At 56.8% G+C, this 23,012-nt stretch overlaps 1 protein-coding gene across 7 annotated transcripts in view; it reads right to left on the reverse strand.

Moving 5' to 3' along the window:
• Positions 1–23,012, reverse strand: part of COL18A1 (collagen type XVIII alpha 1 chain) — a 96,419-nt gene that overhangs the window by 18,271 nt on the left and 55,136 nt on the right. For all 7 annotated transcript variants that reach the window (XM_043873692.1, XM_043873691.1, XM_043873690.1 and 4 more), the window contains 13 exons: positions 22,321–22,868; positions 12,181–12,270; positions 11,293–11,352; positions 9,189–9,318; positions 4,816–4,892; positions 4,170–4,355; positions 3,841–3,867; positions 2,648–2,710; positions 2,457–2,543; positions 2,103–2,156; positions 1,805–1,963; positions 873–935; positions 43–69 (listed from right to left, as the gene is read on the reverse strand). In XM_043873692.1, the coding sequence (XP_043729627.1) occupies positions 43–69; positions 873–935; positions 1,805–1,963; positions 2,103–2,156; positions 2,457–2,543; positions 2,648–2,710; positions 3,841–3,867; positions 4,170–4,355; positions 4,816–4,892; positions 9,189–9,318; positions 11,293–11,352; positions 12,181–12,270; positions 22,321–22,868 (1,571 nt within the window). The remainder of the gene's footprint in view (positions 1–42; positions 70–872; positions 936–1,804; positions 1,964–2,102; positions 2,157–2,456; positions 2,544–2,647; positions 2,711–3,840; positions 3,868–4,169; positions 4,356–4,815; positions 4,893–9,188; positions 9,319–11,292; positions 11,353–12,180; positions 12,271–22,320; positions 22,869–23,012) is intronic.

Here is a 23,012-nt window from a genome sequence, read left to right on the forward strand (position 1 = left end):
ATCCCGCTCAGGTAGAACAGCAGCACCAGGCTTCATCTGTACCTTGGGTCCTGGGGCGCCCGCCTCACCCTGCAGGAGAGAGCAGTTACTCCACAGTCGGACCAGGAGCTTCATCCCAGCCCACCGCCTTTCTCTAAAACTTCCAGGGTCTCCTCGTTTCCCTTGCGCAACCCTGGCTCTTCCTGCCATTGTCCCCCCATTTCAGGTGGGAATGGAGCCTCCGGGGGAGGCTCAGTCGTGGAAGGGCAGAGGTGACCTCGCTGCCCAGTGGTGAACACTGCCCCCTCCCCCACACACACCCAGGAGGAGAGGCCTTCTAGCTCAGTAGCTGCAGAACTCTGAGCACAGAGGGTTTCCCTAACACCGGCTCCTCTGCTGAGCCTCAGATAGCCGGGTTCTCAGGAAGGATCGTGGGGAGCGTCATCTCCATATGACTGTGTCGGCTCCTCCCCAGATCCACCCCCCAAAGCCACGTGGAAACCACAGGCCCAGCTACAGGTTTGTGCAGCCTTTAAGTTTCTCTGTTACTAATGCAACCAAAATACAAACTTGAAATAAAATGTTCAAACCAAGGAAAGCATCAATATTCTTCAAAACCTTTAGGCCAATCACTGCCATGAATACATAACATGAACAAGGGCCCGGGTTTTTACAGGAGCCCCAGCAGCCGGTTCTCAGCCAGCGAGAGAACCCAGGGCTCCCCGGCTGTCAGGCTGTGATGACCACAGCTCCCAGGTGGACTGAAGTCCTACCGCCCATGGTCTCCCCGCCGTGCAGCATTTCTCCTCCCTGGTGACCTGGGGCATTGCCATCCAAACACCCACATGCTATGGAGCTAGGTCAGCACCCCAGGCGCTGGGGGAGGGACTTACAAGGCTGCCTTTCTGTCCAGTCAGTCCTGGTTGTCCGTCTTTTCCTGGAGTACCTGGGGGTCCCTGGCGAGAGAGGAGCAGAGTGTGGGCAGATGGAATTCAGTCACTGAAAATAATTCATGGGTCGGCAGATGACCATCTGCACGTCCACAGGTTTCCTGGACAACACCCAAGACGCTCCTGGCCATGCTCTCGGGAGACCCGCCTACGGAGCACAGTTGAGGGCACTTGAATAACTTTGATCAGGTTTTTATCTATTTCTTCCACATTTTTAGTTTAATTTGAACTGTCAGTCAAATTGTGGGGGACAAGCAGGGCGGCCAGCCCCACAGGGAGGGGGACGCCTCAGGGGCTGAGGTTGGGCTGCTTGCGGACTCCTGGCCAAAGGTCCTCAGGCCTTCTGCAGGACAACCACAAGACACTGTGAACTCTGTCCTGAGCATGTTTCTGGTGACAATCAGGCTGCACACACCTGGCTCCTGTGACCCAGCCTCAACAGCAACACCCCCGGGCACCCGCCTGGCCACGGTGCAGGGTGTCCTGTGCTGCGAGCTGGGGCAGAGGAATCCTGAGGACCCTGTGTATAGCCAGTCGGCCAAACATGGGCCCCTCTGGGCCCCCTGTTCTCCAGGCAGCAGGGCCCACTCCTGCCCCATGAGAGTAACCCCTGGAAACGGCCTCTGCCAGGCCAGCTGACCTGCGTGTGGCCAGGGAGGTGAGCGGCCTTGCGTACAGTCACCTGCAGCTCGGCACCCAGAACCACCGGGCTGCCCAGTCGGGCCCCTCCCACCCAGAGGAGCCCAGAGAGAGGACCCCCCAGGAGGATGTGGGGGGTGGGGAGTAGAGAGCTGCTGAAGGGGCCGTGCGCCCACATTGACTGTCCCACGCAGGCCTGGACGTGAACAAGGGCGGGCGAGAGGAGGCAGGCTTACCGGGGGCCCCGGAAGCCCAGGCAGCCCATCCCTTCCAGGCACGCCGGGCAGGCCTGCGGGTCCAGGGACATCCGAGCTGTTCATCCCGAAGCGGCCTGGCTCTCCCGGCAGGCCTGGGACGCCAGGGGGCCCCGGGGGGCCAGGGAAGCCTCGAGGGCCCTGGACATGGAATAACAGAGCATGGTCACTGCACACAGCACTGGCTGCAGGGTGCCCCGCCAGGCCTCACACCGCACCACAGGCTCCCCTGGCGCCTGGGGACAGCGAGTCGCGGTCACCATGGCCAAGGGATACTCACGCGGAGGCTCTCCAGGTCGCCGCCAAAACCGGAGCCCTCCATGTCGATAAAGGTCTGAGGAGAGAGACCGGGTCAGAAGGAGCCCAGGCTGCCCACCTCCAGTCACTGGTGAGGCGGCAGCCTGGCCAGCGCTGGGCTTCCCTGAGCCATGCAGGACTTTCCTGCTGGCCCCCAGCCCCACTGCATAACGAGCCCCACGGGGGCAGGAGCTGAGTCTCCGGGCCTGGACGCCCCGGGGAGGCCGGGTCTGGACTGAGCGGTGTGTATGGCCTCAGGAAGCCGAGGTCTGCAGGTGGGTGGGAGGCCCCTCTGCTGGGACAGGGCTGACCCTGAAGTGGGAGAAGCAGGACTCACCAGCCTGTCGGGTTTGAAGGAGGGCCCTGGGGGCCCCGGGGGCCCCTGGGGTCCTGGGGGTCCCCTCGGTCCGATTCCAGGATCCCCCTGTGAACAGAAGACCCAGTTATACCAGAGTGCATGGCCCCACATAGGATCAGGGTGGAGAACAGCTCACGCCCCCCCCCACACCCATCCTGGTTACCACTCACCTTCTCGCCCTTAGGGCCCACGTCTCCTGGGGTTCCTGGGAAGCCCTGTGGCCCAGTGTCCCCCTGGAAGACAGAGGCCAGGTGGCTCGGTCAGGAGAAGGCCTTGTGCCTTGTCCCCGGCCGAGCCACCACCGACACGTGGCTGTGTGCCCACACAGCAGTGCAGAGCAGACGGGGTCGGGTCCCCGGGGTGGTGGGGACGTCATGGGGGCCGCAGTGGGCACCACCAGCCTCGGAGATGTGAGCCCCTCCGGGGAGCGGCGCCCCACAGAGGTGACCGCAGTGTCCCGTGCACGCCAGGCTGGAGGGCGGCACCCTGTCCATCACGTGTGTGCTGTGGGGGCACCGAGGACAGGAGAGCCGCGTGTGCACGGCCCGGGTGAGTGGGCCGAGGTCGAGCACCCTAAATTGCCCTCAGTGTGACTGAGTGTCCACGACCAGGGCTCTTCTGATGCGAGGCCCAATGCACCCTGATCCGGGAGCTAGCTAGTCCAGTCACTGGACCCTGGATTCCACACACACATACACACGCACACGCACACACGCATCCCTCTCTGCCGAGGCCCCCGCCACGACTGAGCCGAGCTCTGGTCTCAGGTGGGAAGAGGCTCCTGCAGGACGTCCCCCCGCCCTGTCCCTCCTGAGTCTCTCTAAAGGCTGAGTCTCACTTAATCCCACGAGCCTCCCCAGGCCTCCTCATCACCGTTCGCTGGTCTGTTGTTCCCTAAATCTTTATCTGAAACTTCATGAGTCATTTTACTTTGCTTCTTGGAAATAGCATTCGATCATTTTTAAAATCCAAACAAACTCTGACCCATGAGCAGGTTGATGAGCCTGCTGTTCCTGCTGCGAGCGTGCCTCGTTTTCTCCACGTGCCGTGCCCCCCACCCACACTCAGGCTGCTCCTCTGTCATCTGTCTTTTCCTCTAGAATCGGAAGCTTTACCTTTCATTTCTTTCCTTTTCTTTGTTCCTAGTAGTCTACACATCTCAATCCACCGGCTTAACTTTATGTTTTTCTATCAACAGGTAAACTTACATTTTGTTAACAAAAGGTAAGTTTCATTTTCAAAATATTTTGAAATCTCTCCAGTAGGTTGAGTTCAAAGAATCCCAGGGGTGGGGAAGTGGAGAGCCGAAGGCCTCCTGCAAGCATCACAGATAACACAGGTTCTGAACGAAAAGGCAACTTACGGGCTTCCCGTCTTCGCCAGGATCACCCTGGAAGGCAGGAGAGAACCATTAGTGACAGAAAATTACAGCCCTGACCCTACCCTGAGCTGAACATGGAAATGGACTCCAGGCCCCCAACCAACCCCCAGTGTGCTGACTCCCACGGGGCTGGGAATTTTCCGTCTATCCAGGGCACTGCACCCACACCCCCTGGCCCCACCCCTGCGCCAGCCACCCTCCCGCTCCACCCAGGGAAGGAAGCCGCAGTCTGGGTCCAGGACCCAGCGCCACCCCCGCCCCGACCCGCCCAAGCCCCACCCCCAGCTAGACAAAGGGGAGATGGTACTCACGGGCTCACCATCCCTTCCAGGGGTGCCGTCCTTCCCCGGGGGTCCCGGGGGCCCAGGGGGTCCCTGTGGTCCGGAAACAGGCTGTCCCTCGTGGCTCTCTATGGCTGGGCCTGCAGGACCCTGGGGGCCGATGGGGCCGGGGGGGCCCTGAGCGCCGGGCTCTCCCTTCTGCCCCTTCAGGCCTCGCTGAGGACAAAGAGAAGAGGGTACAGGCTGGGAGGGGAGGTGCACACACACTCACCTGCATCCCTGGCGTGGCCCAGGTCACCCAGAGGGCACAGACAGGCACAGTGGACAGGCAAGGGGACATGCAGACTGGACATGCTTGTGGACACACATGGGGAGCTGCCACGGTGGGGCGGTCACCAGCAGAGGTCTGCCAGTCATCACCCACCCTGCCCACAAGCTCTGACTGGGGGCCTCCCCAGCCGTGGATGCCCAGTACTGCTGGAGACCCCGAGTGCGGGTACAAGATGGGACACAGAGGGCAGGCGGGAGCCAAGAGCTCCACCAGGGTCCCCAGGGAGTAGGACCCCAGGGAGCGGGGTCCCAAGGAGCAGGACCCCAGGGATCAGGGTCCCTGGGAACAGGTCAGGGGCACTGGCTGCGCTGGGGGCCCTGTGGTTCTGGGTCAAGGACGCCTCACCTCTTCCATGCTGCTCCCAGGGCTCCAAACACTCTTGTCCCACATGCTGACCGTGCCCAAGCTGGGGAGGGTCTGAGCTGAGGGAGGCAGAGGTGGCCGTCAGACCCTCTCCAGGGCTGCCCGCCCACCTGGCGCGCAGCCCCGGCCGGGTTCCCCGAGGATACACTCTTCTCCAGATGGAACCATCTGAGGGTTGGTGGCACCCCCACGACCCTCCTCCCCTGAGCGCCAGGCATCTCCGGGGAGCGAGGGACTCTGAGAACCTGACCCACATGTGGGAAGTCAGCACTGTTCTGTGCGGTGACCTAACCCAGGTCTCCACGGGCCCAGTCATGTCCTTGCGGCTTCTTTGGGGAGATGGTGATGGTGGGCATCCCAGGACCTATCGGGGGTCTGCCCACAGGCCAGATCTGGTCAGATCCAGCCTCGGCCCAAGAACCCACCAAAATACACAGAAGAGTGGGTGTGGAGTGAGCACCCGTGGCAGGGACGCCCGCAGCATGGACATTCTCCGTGTGGACGCCCACGGCGTGGATGCCCGACCCCGACACCTCAGCCTGCTCATCTCCCCGCCCGTCTGCGGTTCCTCTCCACTGGGTACAGGATGGTGCCCCCCGCTTTGTGATGGACAGCACTTTTGGGGTGACCTTTAAGGCTGTTCCCCTAAAGCCGTCACCCGATGTGTCTGCATCACAGAGTCAGTTAGAAAATAGGATTCAAGCTGCACTCTGACGTCCTGCCTCCTGAGGGTCTGCCCTCACTGGGTCCTGATCACGTCCTGACAGAGCTGGATGCTGAGCCTGGAGCTGGATGGGACCTGGGGCCCCTGAGCTGACCATGGACCGGCCCACTCAGGAACGGCTTGCCTTTCCAAGGTCCCACAGCGCTGAGGGTCATCTGTGCCCTTCCCAGAAGAACTGGGGTCATGATCTCTGTGCCCATGACCCCTGTGCCCACCTGCAGCCACTTCTGGGTTTGCCTTGCTCAGTAAGGGAGCCACCCAGTGAGGGCCCCATCACCCCAACCAACTCCACCCCACCCCCTGGGACTCACCAAGTCACCAGTTGACCACTAGAGGGCCCCCACACTGCCCGAGATGGCCTAGGGGGGAACCCTCCCAGGTCTCTACTAGTGTCAGCATGGTTTCAGGCAAAATTAAAATCCCGGCCTTAGAAAACATTTAAAAGCGGCAAAACATCGCTCAGAGAAAGTAAAGACCTAAATAAGCCAAAGGAGACAGATCCCCGAGTGCGGGGTCAGAAAACTGGACATTAGCTTGACGTCCAGGCCCAGCCCCACACCGACCTGCACTGTCAGTGAGGATCTAAAATTCATACAAAGTATGAAGCCCACAGAACACCGAAGTGGGTTCGTGAAGGAAGAGCAAGGCTGGAGGATCCACACCACCTGGGCCAGGCTTATCCTAAAGTGGTCAGCCCCATGTGAAATGACTGTGGAGACGCTGAGACAGGGTCCCTACGGAGCAGAGTCCAGAAACGCGCACGCACACAGTTGTGCTCAGCAAAGGCCCCAGGGTGATGCAGACCCGGGGAGACGGTCCTTCCAGCAAACATGCTGGAGCCACCTATAGAGCCGCATCCATGGGTCACAGCCCCAAGCGAAAATCTAAAATTGTGCCAGACTCTCAGACATGACTCCAACACTGAGACCCATAAAGAGAGACTGATCCGGGGGCTTCCCTGGATGTCCAGTGGTTAGAACTCGCCCTTCCACTGCAGGGGTGCATGGTCAGTCCCTGGTCAGGGAACTAAGATCCCACGAGCCAGGCGTACATGTTAAGTCACTTCAGTCGTGTCCGACTCTTTGCGACCCTATGGACTGTAGCCCATCAAGCTCCCCTGTCCATGAAATTCTCCAGAAAAGAATACTGGAGTGGGTTGCAATTTCCTCCTCCAGGGAATCTTCCTGACCCAGGGATCGATCCTACGTCTCCTGCGATTCCTGCCCTGCAGGAATCCACTGTGCCACTGGGGAAGCCCCACAAACCAAGAGATGGGGCAAAAAATAAAGAAAAGAACAAACATATACATCTAATCTCATCAAAGTTACAAGCTCGCGCTCTTCTAAGTCACTTAACAAAATGAGAAGGTGAGCCCTGGACTGAGAGACCCTCCAGCGGAGGAGGCATGTCCAGAGTACATGAACTCTCAGGAGCGCTGTGCCCAGTAAAATGAAGGCGTGAGTTTGGGAGAGATTCCTCACAGAGGAAGACACAGGAACTGCAGGTGCGCCCACAAGAAGATGCCCCACAGTGCCCATCATCAGCAGGATGCAAACTAAAGCCAGGGAGACATGGCCACACCACTGTTGGGACGGGTACAGCAAAAGGGCCAAGGTGCCAGGCACTGGTGGGGACCCACACCCCAGGGCGGTTACCTGGGGCAGCTGCCATGGCAGTGCGTGGCAGTTCCCTGTGACATACACTCCTTCCACTCCACCCAGGTGCTGACCCATGGCAAATGGAAGCATGTGGCCACGGACCCTGCACACAAACCCCACGGCCACCTTTCTGTAGCAACCCCAAGTGCCCACCTACCCAGAGAAACTCTACTTGGCCACAAGATGGTGACTCTCAGAACACTGATGCTGAGTAAATGGATCAGACAAAGTCCTGGATTCCCTTTAAGTAAAATTCTAAGAAGTGCCAACATCTGCAGCGACAGAGCAGGTCCGTGGCTGCCTGGGAATGGGGGTGTGGAGTGGGGGGCCTGCAAAGGGGCTGACAGAGCTTTCATGCCTTGCCTGGGGCGATGGTTTCAGGGGTGGACAAGTAGGTTGAAACGTCTCAAATTGTGTGTTTCAAATATGTGCAACTTCACACACTACTACGTATAGAATAGATAACTAACAAGGACCTACTGTATAGCACAGGGAACTCCACTCAACATTCTGTGATAACCTATATGAGAAAAGAATCTGACAAAGAATGAATAAATGTACACGGATAACTGAATCACTGTGCTGTATACCCAAAATTAACCCAATGATGTACATCAACTCTACTTCAATAAAATAAAAAAAATGTGCAGTTTATGATATGTTGATTATACTTCAAAGCAAAGGCAAACCAAAAAATAAAGCCAGACCCATCATGGCGCTATCAAGGGGTCTGGGACGGCCCTGACTGGGGCCCTAGGCAGCAGAGCATGGCAAAACGGGGGTGGGACATGTACCTCACTCGCGATGCTGGGGCTCTGGCAGTACCCTAACTGGCTCTGTGACAAATGTAACAAGCACACGTGCCCCAAACATGGGGTATGAACAGTGGGACCTGGGCACAGTGGTCAATTCTCTCGTCTGTTCTTTCCTGCTTCTAAGTTGGCTGCATCAAACATGTAATATTTCAGTAATTTTTAAAAGTGATAAATGCTTTTCTCCAAAATAAAAAAAAAATCTATACAATTTTCTAAACCTACTAAGTGCTGCAAACACAGCTCTACAGGTGTCTCCCTAAGACCCCGGTTACCCATCAGACACTGACCTGGGCACCGCGGTGAGGGACTTGGGAGATGTTGGTAACTAAGGAGCTGACGTTAAGGTGGGGAGTGTGTCCTGGGTCATCGGGGTGGAACCCAGTCATCACACGAGGCCCCCAAACAGACGAGGAGGCAGGAGGGGAGTCAGAGCAGGAGAAGGACCCCCCCCCCCCCGACAGGGCTGGGCCAGGGCCAGAGGAACACGGTGGGAGTGGGATCCTGACAGCTCCCTGAGTGAGAGGAAGCCAGTCTCCCCGGAGGGAAGGCAGCCATGGGCACGGTACAGGACAAACCTCCCCCTGAGACGGTGAGGGAGCCCCCGGCCCTGCCATAAGAACTCACTCCGTGGGCGCCTGTCACCCCGTGACGGGCGGCTGTGCATGAGCCCACGGTCCACTTCCCAGTGTGTCCCAAGCGCCCGGGCCTGACCACCCTCTGGGCCCAAATGCTGCCCACCTTCCCAGAGGTCCAGTCAGAGGCACCTTTGCCCCCCCCTCAAAACCAGCTCCTGCGTTCTCCCGGTGAGCCCCCTGCCCCCAGGCTTGGGAGTGGTAGCACCCTTGGGATGGTCCTGTAACCCCCAGGAAAGCAGGAAACACCACGTCCGTGGGGCAGCAACGGGGCGGGGTGGGTGCAGAGCCCCCAACAGTGGGGCATCCATGCGACAGATGGGAGCCCCTCACCTGCCACGCACATGGGCCCACATACTGCCTGCCCATGCACACACCAGGGACATGCATAGACCAGTAACACACACACCACTAACGTGCACATACCAGGAATGTACACACACCAGGAACACACGCTATGAACACACACAGCCGCGAACACGCACTCACCACTAACACACATACGCGCCACCTCGGCAGGCTTTACCTCCTAACGAAGACACCGTGGTTGACTCCTCTACTTCCTCAGTTCTTAAATCCTCCTCGTTGCCGACTCCGGCCAAGGGTGGAGAAGTGACTGGAGGAGCCTCGGGGAGCCTGGGTCCCAGGGACGCGCCCTGGTAAGAGTGGGAAGCAGCTCCGTTATTCAGTGACACGTGTGGCCCGCACGCTGTCAGGTTTACACACATTTGGTTGTAAGATGAGATTTTACAAAAGTTAAGAAGAAACCATCAGGGACTCCATCTTGGACAAGAAGAAGCTCCAGGCCCCTCCAGGGCCGTTTTCTTCTGAGCAGCTCATGCGGTGGGGGTCTCCTGACCCTGAACCCCCCATACCTGGAGGGACGGACGAGACCCTACCCTCCCTCATCCCCCATTCGGAGCCCAGGATGGCCCCTTGGAACTCAGGGAGCCTTGGCTCCTGCCTGTGGTCTTGACAGTGACGGGCATGTGGCCATCACCATGCACCAGAGGTGGCGTGGCAGCACGTGTCCTCGGAGAGGGTCCTGACCCAGCACCCAAGGCCCAGTGATTCCACCTGCCCCCCATCCCAACCCCAAGGGATGAGGCTGACTCTGCCCTGAAAACTCTATTCCCTGTCCCCAGAGAACCTGGGGCTTCTAGGGCTCTGCCTTGAAAACCCACTCCAGTATTCTTGCCTAGAGAATCCTGTGGACAGAGGAGCCTGATGGGCTGCTGTCCATGGGGTCGCACAGAGTCGGACATGACTGAAGCGACTTAGCATGCATGCATGCATTGGAAAAGGAAATGGCAACCCACTCCAGTGTTCTTGCCTGGAGAATCCCAGGGACAGAGGAGCCTGGTCGGCTGCCATCTATGGGGTCGCAGAGTCGGACACAACTGAAGTGACTCAGCAGCAGCAGCAGCAGCCCTGAAAACTCACTTCCCTGCCCCGGGGCCTTTGGGGCTTCGAGGGTGAGTGCATAGGCACAGGTGAGATGCTTCCTGCACTCCCTGTCCACACTCGGGACGCACTCCCTGGGGATACTGCTCCGGAGACGGTGCTGGCCATGTGCCCGGAACCACTGTCCCCATGAGGCTCATCCGGTGGGCGAGCAGCCCCTATGGCAGACACAAGGCCTCCCTTGCAGCCAGAACCCTCTGATGTGGGCGAGGTCCTCAGGGACCAAATGTCAGTCAGTCACGCTGACACCCCAGACCCCCTGGGAGTGGGAGAGCGGAGGCCCGGAGAACCATGGAGGGTGCACAGAGGGTGCTGAGCGACTGAGCATGCCCAGGACCAGGCCAGGCCTGCACAGCGGCTTCCGCACGGCGCCCCCCGACTCCTCCCCACGGCCTCGGCCGGGTTTTGTGGAGCTGGAGCTGGCAGGGGCAGCCGGCTAGTTAGCACACTACAGGCTGGATGACTCCCTCTCTGAGCCATCCCCCCGCAATCTGTTGAGAGGCTACATGGCTGCAGCACTCAACGCCTTGGCACCAGCATGGTGGGGACACTGCAGTCTCTGTGGTTTGTGCCCGGGGCCCCTGGGTAGACAGCTGAAGAGAGGACAGGCCATGTGACAGGCAGGGATGCTGTGGGTACCACCCACTGACACTGTCCAGGGGTCTGCCAGGCGCCAGAGTCAGCACTGCTCTAGCAAGTGCAAAGCCAGAGAGGCCCCAGTGCCCCTGGAATCAGGGGGTCCGCTGACCACTCACCCCAGGGCAACTCAGTGACACCCGAGCCCTGGAAGAGATGACACTAGGGGTGGTGTGGGGGTGGGACACACGGTGGGTCCAGACGGGAGAAGGGGACATCCTTGTCAATCCCCAGATGCCCCAGCCTGTGTGCTATTCCAGGCAGTGGGGGCTACACAGCAGAGTCACCCCTGGGTCCCCTATGGCCCCGCGAGCTGACAGGAGATGCAAACACAGACACCCGAGGAAGGCCTGAGCCAGACCCCAGGCTGGAAAGGATATTCCCTCCCAGGAAGGAGCAGAGATGGGAAGGTGTAGCCCTGACTCAGCCTGAGTCCAATCCCCCATCTCCAGTGGGAATTTGTCCTGAGAAGTCGCACACACGTGTGCACAGGTGTGCCCGACACCTCATCCACAGGCCCCAGCGCTCACCAACTCCTCCCGGAGATGCTCCTGGGTCTCCACGAGCCCGCTGCCCAGGTCTCCGGATGCCTGCGGGGTTGACAGGGAACAAGTTGATGGCTGAAACTCCCAACCCCCGGGAGCTCAGGGTCAGGGGGAAGGCAGGCCACGAGGAGGTCAGCCAGTCATCGACAAGGCTTGTGTCCATCAGACTTCTTAGGATGAATGGCCTTTAGGAAACCAATGTGGCCCCTGGCTGGACACCCAAAGACCTTCTTGGAGGGTATCCCTTCCTCTCCTGTCCCGGAACACTATCCTTGGAAACGGCCCAGAGGGGAGGCCCCACACAGGGACCCTCGGGGCTGGGACACGGCTGCAGGCCCCACTCCCTGGACCGGTCACTGCATGCGGCTGGACCATCTCCCAGTTCACAGTGCTGGGCTCACAGGAGCTGCTGGGACCTGGGGCCACCGCAGGGACACAGGTCTTCTGCCCATCTGTCCTTCACACAGAGAAGTGGTGTGTCTTCTGCCTTAGGCCCCAGGGACTGCGTGCACGCATACACGTGACCGCACACACACACATTTTTTGCTCTGGCAACTACCAGTGACGCTATCACCCAATGGGCGCCCCAGGCATGATCTTTAACTTTTATGTTCCATGCCTGTTTCTATGTGGAAAGTTCCAGGCAAGGGAGGCTCACCTGAGGGTCCTCAGGGTGACGTTATGGGCAGATAGAAACGTGATCACAGGTAACATCCACCCAAAGGATCAATTGTCAGAGACCTCTCTGGTCCCAGTCATTTTGAGGCTTCCAGGTAAGACCCACCGCACCCTGGCCTGGGCCCCTCCTCCCACGGAGCAAAGGGGAGGGAGGAGGAGGGGGCCCCCCGCCCGAGCCAGGCAGTGGCCACTCACCCCATCATCATCGTCGTCCTCGTCCTCGTCCTGGCAGTGCCGGGGGCTCACCCGAGGATCCCTGCGCAACCTCAGCTCTGAGATCAGACCCTGAACACAGAGGGAGGGGAGGGTCACCAGGGGTCCTGGGACGGAAGACCCCGACTCAGGCCGGGCCCAGCTCAGAGCCAGGCATGTCTGAGGTCGGGTCCAGCGGTGACACGGCAGGGGTTAATGTCACAGCAGGTGACACCACCCACTCCCTCTCTCTTCCCAAGGATGCTCATCACCCTCTGGGTGGTGCCACGCACTCCCTCATGTGGTCCCAGCGCTGCACCGGGCGCCTGGACACAGCATGAGCAGAGAAGAGGTCATCGGAGCGCAGAGTCCCCGGAGGCGGTTTCCCCTTGGGGCGTGAGGCGGAGGGCACTGGGCAGGGGGAGGTCGGGGGCAGCAGGCACCTGCTGGGCAGTGTCCTGAGTCATGAGTGTCGACAACAGCCTGTGGAGAGGACTGGGATCCCCACTCCGACAGGAAGCCTGAGGCAGGGCAGGGCCACGGCCAGGGACAGCATGATGGCTGAGGACCGCAGCCCGGCCACACTGGGGCCTCCACTGCAAGGCGTCCTGCTCCCAGAGGGCGACGCGACCGCAGGTTCCGAATCATGGTTGAGATTTCGAGCCCGTGTATGAGGCCACGGGATCCAGGCCTTCGGGGTCCTTTCTAGACGCTTTCCTGCCTGGAGGTCCTGAGTGGTCACAAACGTTTTTCTGGTATTTCTTTTGTTTTCTACTTAACATCTTCGTCCATGGGGATGAATCACTGCATCTTCTAAACAGAGACCACAATGCATTGCTTCTAAGAGGCACATTTTCACAGCTCTTAAAAACGGGCCAGCCTAGGTCAGGAGCTGGTACACTTCCTGGGTCAAGGGCCAGATGGTGACTGTTTTCAGGCCTTTGTCACTGCTGCTCTGCGGATGTGTCGGGACATGAACCAGTCTGTGGACACTGGATGCGGCTGCTCTAACCAGACTGTGCGGGACCCTGAAATGTTCACGCGTCACAAAATGGTCTTCTTTGGTTTTTCCCAACCACTGGAACTCATAAGAGCCTTTCGAGGTTGTGGGCTGTACAAAGACAGGCAACGGGCGGGATGTCCTGGGGCCACACACTCACTCGACCAGGTCACGGTTTTTACTAACTAAGTGCCCTTCAGACTCCCTTTATCACTGACCTCCGTCTCATGGCCCTCCTGCTCCCGCATGACAACAAGCGAGTAACACCCCAGGTGTTCCCATGAACCCTCGCCTGAGGGCTCCACTCTTCTCTCCAGGCTCAGTTCAGGCCACCTCCTCCAGGAAGCCCTCTTGGACTCCCTCCCAAGGATCAGCACCTCCAAGGACCAGGTCTGCCCAGCTCCATATTCCACCCCCACATCTCTACTTTCCCTGATAGTGAGGTCTGTGTGTGTACATGTCATGTTTGTGTGCAAATGGATGTGCATGTGTATGAGTGTATAAATGTGTCATGCAGGCATGCATATAGTTGTGTGTGCACCTGCATCCATGCGCTCGTGTGTATGTGCACACGTGCATATGTGCACATGTGTGTGTGCATGTTCAGGCATAAACACCTGCTTCTGGGAGGTGAATGAGGTCAGCTGGGCCAGGTAGGGGGCCGAGGGAGACCCCCCATCCCCCAGCTACCATGAAGTCCTCACGTCCCCAGTACAACTCCCAGCCAGTCCTGTGAGGAGAGGAGGGGCCGAGGGCACAGGTGGGGGGGCACGCAGGTGACTTTAGCTGCACAGTGCCCTATGACACCCCTTTTCTCAAGCAATTTCAAGGGCTGACCCAGGGGTAACTTTGGGTAGCCCACTGCTGGGCTTCCCAAAGCTGCCCCTGCCCCACCAGCCGACGGGGGAGTGGGTACCAAGTCACCAGCGATGGTTTCCTATTGCTGTTGAGTCTCTGTAGGCAGCAAGAACAGTGTCCACTGGTGGGACCCGAGGCCAACTTTACCGTTTTTTCCACTTGACCACAGCCCATTCTAGAAGCTCAAGGGCAAAAGTGCCTATGGCTTCATGGTTGAGGCCTATCCTGCCTGGGGAGCCCGCAGCTCTGACCCCAACACCACTGCAGGAGGGGGCTCGGTTCTCAGATGCAGGACTCCCAGAGGTTCCAGAAGGTTCGGCAGGACGGCCTGGAGAGGCCTCCAGGGAAGCTGACAGCCCAGGGAGCTGGGGGTTGGGGGAGCGTGGGACAGGGTCAGCCCCGCTGTCCACGGCCTGTCCCCTGGCTGGCGGGTGGTTACACTGCAGGGGCGAGGCGGCTGCGTCTTCCCGGACGTGACCGGGCACAGAAGCGCCGGCTCCGTCTGAGGTCAGCCTGTGGCTCCAGCGGAACCAGAGCAGATGCCGCGGCCACAGCTGAGCCCAGCTGCTTCTGCCCCTTCATATCCAACTTCAACCCCGCCTCCCTCAGTCGCCTGTCGCTGCCCCCCAGGGCAGAATGCCGCTGTCTTTTTCGGGATCTTGAACCATCCAGCAGATCCCTGCAAGGTCCACAGTTAGAGTAGGGCTGGCCCCTCCTCACAGTGTCTGTTGGGGAGCCCAGGCTGTGTCCAGGGCTGGGGTCACTGCGGGGGGACACAGGACAGCGTGACTGATGGCTCAAGACTGTGCAGAGGGCTCAGGCAGCAGGTATCGGGGTCCCTGGCCCCGTGCAGTCCATGGAACCCAGGGGCAGAACCCAGCTGAGGGTGCGGGAGGCTGAAAGGGGCTGGTGGCCCACCCATGGTTGGAGCTCCAGCCTGAAGACGGACGGGCCACCTGGCCGTGAGGAGGGGATGTGGCGGGGGCAGTGATTGGTCCACTCCGTGGAAGAGTGTCCTCCCCGCCTGTCCCCTGAATCCAGAGATGCTCCAACCACCGTGGAGGGCGGTGAGCTGCCAGGAGTGTTGTGTGGAGGGCCTGTTTGCATGAGGGCACACACGTGTGTATGCTCAGAGCATGTGTGTAAGGGAGCACTGGCCAGGAGCAGGAACGCAGTGATTATACCCGCTCTCCTGTGTGGGCAGCACACACAGGCACCCCCACTCTCTGGGCGCCAGGGCACCACCGCCTGCAGGAAACACGAGCCTTTCTGGGCTTAAAAAGGTGGGGGGTTGGCCCCTGCGCTTGGGGCAGAGGCAGCAGTGTGTTAGGGATGGAAATTCTCAGCCTGCCCAGCTGAGGGTTCTGCTGAAGGGGGAACAGGCATCCCCAGATGACAGAGAGTCATCAAGATTGAGAATCCAAGGGGAGGCACAAGGGACCAGAGGTTAAGATTCCAAAAAGCCACACTCTGAACACCCTGGGGGGACACTGTGGGGGGGTGGGCCACAAGGCTCCCACAGGTACAGGTCGGGGCACTGGACATCTGGACATGACCATCCCCACACTGATACTGTCCCGTGAGACCAGGCTGCCTCAAGCGCAGGCCAGCAGGGCTCTGGCCCCCACACTGCCAGCCATCAGGGTGGCCGCCCAGCAAGAGGCCACCGGACTCGGTTGGAATGGGGAGCAGAGGAGCCAGGCCTCCCGCCAACTGGCCCGCCCACTGGGGCTTGAGCCATGGTCAGCTGGGGAGCCATCAGTAGCCCAAAGGTCACCGGGCCCAATGCAAACGCTGGATAGACTTAACAGATGTTATGAAATCCAGACCATTTGAAATCTGTCCTGCCACGGCCTCACTAGGGGCCCCTGGTCTTAGAGCCGTGTGCAGACGACCACAGCCCCAGGCCATGAAAGTTGTCTCTCGTCACTGGTACTGGGGCTACCTCCCTGGGACACCGCCCCCGCCCCGGCAGCCCAGGGTTCTCTGGGCCCCCTGACTCACCCCTTCTGCTCCTTCTGGAAGGGCTGTGTCCCAGCCCCAGGCCATGGGGCTGAACGCACCTGTATGGGGGGAGGTGAACTGCAGCCCCCATGGACCTGACTGCCCTGCCTCACCCCCCGCTTTTCCTTCCTCTGCTGGCTGACCCCCAGGCTGCCTGTTCCCTTGTCACCTACTCCAGCTGTCACTGTGACGGGGCCACACCACCACTGTCCCATTCTCCACACGTCCTGGACCAAGTGGCGTCTCACCAGTTTCCTGTATAAAGCCCCAGCTCCTGGACTATTTGCATGAAATTCTATTAAAAGCATCTCTGCCCCTATTTCTTTCAGGCAACGGCGTGACTACTGCAGGGCTATGAAGAGGTTACTTTACCCATTCAGGTCAGTTCAGATGATTGACAGACGGGTATTGGGAGGAGCTGGTGACCGTGACCTTGAGTGCCCTGAGCTGCCCTCAGTCAGCAGCAGCACGTTTGGTGTGGCTGGACTTGGGGGCCACAGCAAGAGAACTGGGGGTGTCAGAGGTCACCAGCACTTTCCCCGCCTGCTCTGCTACCATCCTCTGCTCTAAGCCTGCCCAAACCTAGTGTGGCCAGTGGGCATCTCCTCGCTTCAGTGGATCAATCACTTCTGAAGATCCAACCAGTCCATCCTAAAGGAAATCAACCCTGAATATTCATTGGAAGGACTGATGCTGAAACTGAAGCTCCAATACTTTTACCACCTGATGAGAAGGGCCGACTCATTGGAAAGGACCCTGATGCTCAGGAAGATTGAGGACAAGAGAGGAAGGGGATGACAGAGGATGAGACGGTTGGATGACATCACTAATTTGATGGACATGAGTTTGAGCAAGCTCCAGGAGATAGTGAAGGACAGGGAAGGCTGGCGTGCTGCAGTCCATGGGGTCGCAAAGAGTCAGACACGACTGAGCGACTGAACAACACTTTTTCATATAATGTGGCCAGCAAAGCCACCTGCTGAGGCAAATTCACAGCCTCCAGCACCATCGTCACACAACAGAAGCAGTGAATGTTCAACAGGAGGGGCACAGCTGGAGCGCAGCCCGGGAAGCCCAAGCCAGTCCTGTCCTAGCCCAGTGTGAGTTTCAGACGAGGGTCCCGGGGTCTGAACAAACATATGACTAAACCCCAGAGGAAACCTGGGTAAATAGGAAGGGGGCTTCATACAGAGAAAAGCAGACAGGCATGAGAAAACAGGGACATTTCCAACAAAGAGAAACTAAGTCAAGAAAACTTGACCACAGAGTATCTGAAATAGTTAAGACAAAGAAAGGATGAGGTCAATAAACACTGAAAAAGCACTGAATTAATGTTTTAAGCAAAACACTGTAACAACTGGGTGGAATTAGGAATTTCCTAAGAGATATTTATTACCATTTAAGCTCAAGGACCACAGTCTTGTCTAACTCAATGAAACTAAGCCATGCTGTGTGGGGCCACCCAAGACGGCCGGGTCATGGCGGAGAGGTCGGACAGAATGTTGTCCACTGGAGAAGGGAATGGCAAGCCACTTCAGTATTCTTGCCTTGAGAACCCCAAGAACAGTATGAAAAGGCAAAATGATAGGACACTGAAAGATGAACTCCCCAGGTCAGTAGGTGCCCAATATGCTACTGGAGATCAGTGGAGAAATAACTCCAGAAAGAATAAAGGGATGGAGCCAAAACAAAAACAATACCCAGTTGTGGATGTGACTGGTGATAGAAGCAGGGTCCGATGCTGTAAAGAGCAATATTGCATAGGAACCTGGAATGTTAGGTCCATGAATCAAGGCAAATTGGAAGTGGTCAAACAGGAGACAGCAAGAGTGAATGTCGACATTCTAGGAATCAGCGAGCTAAGGTGGACTGGAATGGGTGAATTTAACTCAGATGACCATTATATCTACTACTGTGGGCAGGAATCCCTTAGAAGAAATGGAGTAGCCATCATGGTCAACAAAAGAGTCTGAAATGCAGTACTTGGATGCAATCTCAAAAACGACAGAACGATCTCTGTTCGTTTCCAAGGCAAACCAATATCACAGTAATCCAAGCCTATGCCCCGACCAGTAACGCTGAAGAAGCTAAAGTTGAATGGTTCTATGAAAACCTACAAGACTTTTAGAACTAACACCCAAAAAAGATGTCCTTTTCATTATAGGGGACTGGAATGCAAAAGTAGGAAGTCAAGAAACACCTGGAGGAACAGGCAAGTTTGGCCTTGAAGTACAGAATGAAGAAGGGCAAAGGCTAATAGAGTTTTGCCAAGAGAATGCACTGGTCATAGCAAACACCCTCTTCCAACAACACAAGAGAAGACTCTACACATGGACATCACCAGATGGTCAAAACCGAAATCAGATTGATTATATTCTTTCCAGCCAAACATGGAGAAGCTCTATACAGTCAGCAAAAACAAGACCGGGAGCTGACTGTGGCTCAGATCATGAACTCCTTATTGCCAAATTCAGACTTAAATTGAAGAAAGTGGGGAAAACTACTAGACCATTCAGGTATGACCTAAATCAAATCCCTTATGATTATGCAGTGGAAGTGACAAATAGATTTAAGGGACTAGATCTGATAGACAGAGAGCCTGATGAACTATGGACGGAGGTTCGTGACATTGTACAGGAGACAGGGATCAAGACCATCCCTAAGAAAAAGAAATGCAAAAAAGCAAAATGGCCGTCTGAGGAGGCCTTACAAATAGCTGTGAAAAGAAGAGAAGCGAAAAGCAAAGGAGAAAAGGAAAGATATACCCATTTGAATGCAGAGTTCCAAAGAATAGCAAGGAGAGATAAGAAAGCCTTCCTGAGTGATCAATGCAAAGAAATAGAAGAAAATAATAGAATGGGAAAGACTAGAAATCTCTTCAAGAAAATTAGAGATACCAAGGGAACATTTCATGAAAAGATGGGCTGGATAAAGGACAGAAATGGTATCGACCTAAGAGAAGCAAAAGATATTAAGAAGAGGTGGCAAGAATACACAGAAGAACTGTACAAAAAAGATCTTCAAGACCCAGATAATCATGATGGTGTGATCACTTACCTAGAGCCAGACATCCTTGAATGCGAAGTCAAGTGGGCCTTAGAAAGCATCACTATGAACAAAGCTAGTGGAGGTGATGGAATTCCAGTTGAGCTATTTCAAATTCTGAAAGATGATGCTGTGAAAGTGCTAAACTCAATATGCCAGCAAATTTGGAAAACTCAACAGTGGCCATAGGACTGGAAAAGGTCAGTTTTCATTCCAATCCCAAAGAAAGGCAATCCCAAAGAATGCTCAAACTACCACACAATTGCATTCATCTCACACACTAGTGAAGTAATGCTCAAAATTCTCCAAGCCAGGCTTCAGCAATACATGAACTGTGAACTTCCAGATGTTCAAGTTGGTTTTAGAAAAGGCAGAGGAACCAGAGGTAAAATTGCCAACATCCGTAGGATCATTGAAAAAGCAAGAGAGTTCCATAAAAACATCTATTTCTGCTTTATTGACTATGCCAAAGGCTTTGACTGTGTGGATCACAATAAACTGTGGAAAATTCTGAAAGAGATGGGAATACCAGACCACCTGACCTGCCTATATGCAGGTCAGGAAGCAACAGTTAGAACTGGACATGGAACAACAGACTGGTTCCCAATAGGAAAAGGAGTATGTCAAGGCTGTATATTGTCACCCTGCTTATTTAACTTATATGCAGAGTACATCATGAGAAATGCTGGGCTGGAGGAAGCACAAGCTGGAATCAAGATTGGTGGGAGAAATATCAATAACCTCAGATATGCAGATGACACCACCCTTATGGCAGAAAGTGAAGAAGAACTAAAGAGCCTCTTGATGAAAGTGAAAGAGGAGAGTGAAAAAGTTGGCTTAAAGCTCAACATTTAGAAAACTAAGATTGCGGGCAGGAGGAGAAGGGGATGACAGAGGATGAGATGGCTGGATGGCATCACTGACTCGATGGACATGGGTTTGAATGGACTCCGGGAGCTGGTGATGGACAGGGAGGCCTGGCGTGCTGCAGTTCATGGGGTCGCAGAGTCAGACACGACTGAGTGACTGGACTGAACTGAACTGAAGCTCAAGGAGAAGGATGAACCTGAAAACACCAAGGACGCTCATAATTTTGCGGAGAAAACAACAAAGGCTTTGTGAGCATCTTCAGAATAGGTGCCAGGCTGAGCGTGGGGGTCAGCAAGGGGCTGAGCACCTACTCGAGACCACTAGTCATGACACTCTGGCTCATCCCACACTCTGAGCTCTGTGCTCACCTCTGCCAAGTCCTGCCTGTCACACACGTGAGTGATTCTTTCCCAAGAGTCTCAGTTCAGAAGAACTGACAAACCCTATCCTAAGCTGACCTATCTACTCCTCCCCAGACAACACGCTTCACCTCTCACCCGGCTGGAGGCTGATCAAACAACCACAGAGAGATTCCTGGAACTGAGTCTGAGGAACAAAGGAGCCACGCTGCACTGGACTTCGCTGGAAGTGACCAGGCAACACCAGGGGGGCCAGCAACTTCATGGTAAGCAGGGCCCCAGCCAGAGCCAGACTGAATGACCTTACAGTCTGCTCTGCTCTGTCTCTCTAACCTTCAAAGATTTTTTTTGGGTGTCTTCTACAGGCCAGATTTAACCACAAAACTTTAAATATCCCAATGGTTGAAAAAAAAAAAGACTAGGTGAAAAGGCAAAAGAAAAACTGGGGAATAAAATTTACAGTGTATGAAAGAAATGATCAGTATCTTTCATATATAAAGAGTTCACACAAACTAATAAGAAACAATTGAAACCATTAAAACAAAAATGCAAAGGACATGATCAGACATATAAGAAGAAATACAGATAACCAGTAAACATGTGAAAGAGTACAGTTTGTTTTCACTAACAACCAAGAAATGCAAACTAAAACACCCAGACACTGTTAGTCTACATAGATGATAAGCAAGTGTGTTTTGCAGAGATGACCGCAGCCTGGCAGGGCTGAGGGGAGAGGCATCTGGGTGTCCTTGCTGCAGAAAGGTGGTGACCTCCATTAGCACTGTGAGACAGGCAACCCCTGTTCCCACCTGCAAATGAGCAACTTTTCAAGTGTTAAGAAATATAGAACTCATGGTGGTGGGGCGGGGGGCGGGTGGCAGGAAGCTCCAATCTAGAAAAGCCTGGAAATTCTCGCAACAAATCACCAGTAAACACAGCCCCTCTCCCGTGGCATGGCTCCCTCTGACTTATCACCACTTTATCAAGTTTGAGGATCAAAATGAAAACACAGAGAGGCTCAGTTTGGCATCAAACTCTTACTGGCTCCCAGACCTCTTGGGTGAAAGTCCCTGCCAAAGGTGAAAGGTCAGCTTTCAGAAGCGAGTCACCAGGACTTAGAACAACGTTAACCAAGCAGCCTTTGTCTGGGCAATAATTAACTTTCTGTCCCCTGTGGACACACCCCCCACTAGCACACACAGGGAACCCTGTCTGAACTGCTGGGTGGGCGTGCCAGTTGCAGTGTTCGAATTCAGGGACCTGCTAAGGTCTGAGGGTGGCCATGCACTGTTTTCAGGAGGCAGGATTCGGCTAGAGGTTCCAAGAAGTGTGGGCACCGAGGACCCAGGAGCAGGACTCCACTAGCATCTGGGACCCGCCTTCCCCAGAAATGAAGGTCGGGTCCAGGCCTGGAGGAGGGGACACAATGGGGACCATCGCTCGCTGATTGCCGCCGGGGACATTCTGCCCCTGCTGCTCTGAGGAGGAAGCCTGCCCTGGGGCTCAGCAGCCATGAGGCCACTGCACAGTTTGGCAAAAACAACCAGCATGATGAATGCTGGTGTGTGGCCTGAAGCCTCTGGTCCAGCCTGGGTGGTGTGCGGACAGCCCCCAGACAGGCGCACACTCAGCGCTCCATTGCTGTTCTGAAATTCTTTCACTGTGCGTGTTCGGTTGACAGGAGAACAAAGCCCCTGCTCACTGATGAGGTGGGGTGGGGCCCGGAGCCCAGGGTCACCACGGGGCACCACGCACCCATGTGGATAGGCATATGCACACACGGGGTGGGGGCCTGGACGTGGCAGACGTGGGCATCCCGTGAAAGCAGTGGTCTCAGAGCAGCAGGGAGTGAACGCCCAGGGGGAGCAGGGTGGGTCAAGGGTCCTGATGGCTGTGTAACCAGGGCTTTGCCTGTCCCTGGAGCTGCTGGCAGCAGCAGGCAGCAGTGGCCATCATCCATCCCCAGCTCCCTTCCCCTGCCCGGAGCATGGAGGCCATCATAGTTACCTGGAACTTTTCAGGATCCGCTCCGCCCGCCTGGGCCACGAAGAGGCGGGCATCCGGCTCCAGGTGCAGGTCGTGCAGCGAGTGCGCCAGGGGCTGGCCCTGGACCTCCTTACAGTCCACAAAGAGCCTGGCGTAGGCGCCATCCACGCTGAGCGCCAGGCGTGTCCAGCGACCATCCAGCGCCGGCAGCTCGAAGCTGGCGGCTGTGCGCGTGTGGGTGTCTCCGGGCTCCGTGTACAGCAGCTGCACGTGCTGCCGCCCCCCACGCGCCGCCGTCAGCTTCACGCCCACCGAGACCACCGCCTGCGCCGGGTCTGTGACCGCAAAGAGCACGCCGGCGCGCGCTGAGGCCGGCCGCACACGCACCAGCAGCGAGAAGTCCTGGAAGAACGCACTGGGCAGGAAGCCCCGGGCCGCCTGGCCTCCACCGCTGCCGTCCTCGCCGAACTCATAGGCGGGCCCCACGTCGGGGTCGTGCACGACGGCCACCTGCCAGGGCGGGGGCTCCCCGAGCAGCTGCTGGAGCCCCACCTCCATGACCTCGCCCTCTGCGGAGAGAAAGACAACAGTGAGACCGCGCCCACTGGGGCAACCAAGGCCCGTGCCATCTCGCGCCTGCCCCCACCACCGCCCCAGCGGGGACAGACGGCGACCTGGTCCTTCAGGCACCACGCCCACCCCCATGGGCTCGC

Source organism: Cervus elaphus, chromosome 19 (genome assembly GCF_910594005.1).
Source record: "Cervus elaphus chromosome 19, mCerEla1.1, whole genome shotgun sequence".
NCBI classification, from domain to species: Eukaryota; Metazoa; Chordata; class Mammalia; order Artiodactyla; family Cervidae; genus Cervus; species Cervus elaphus.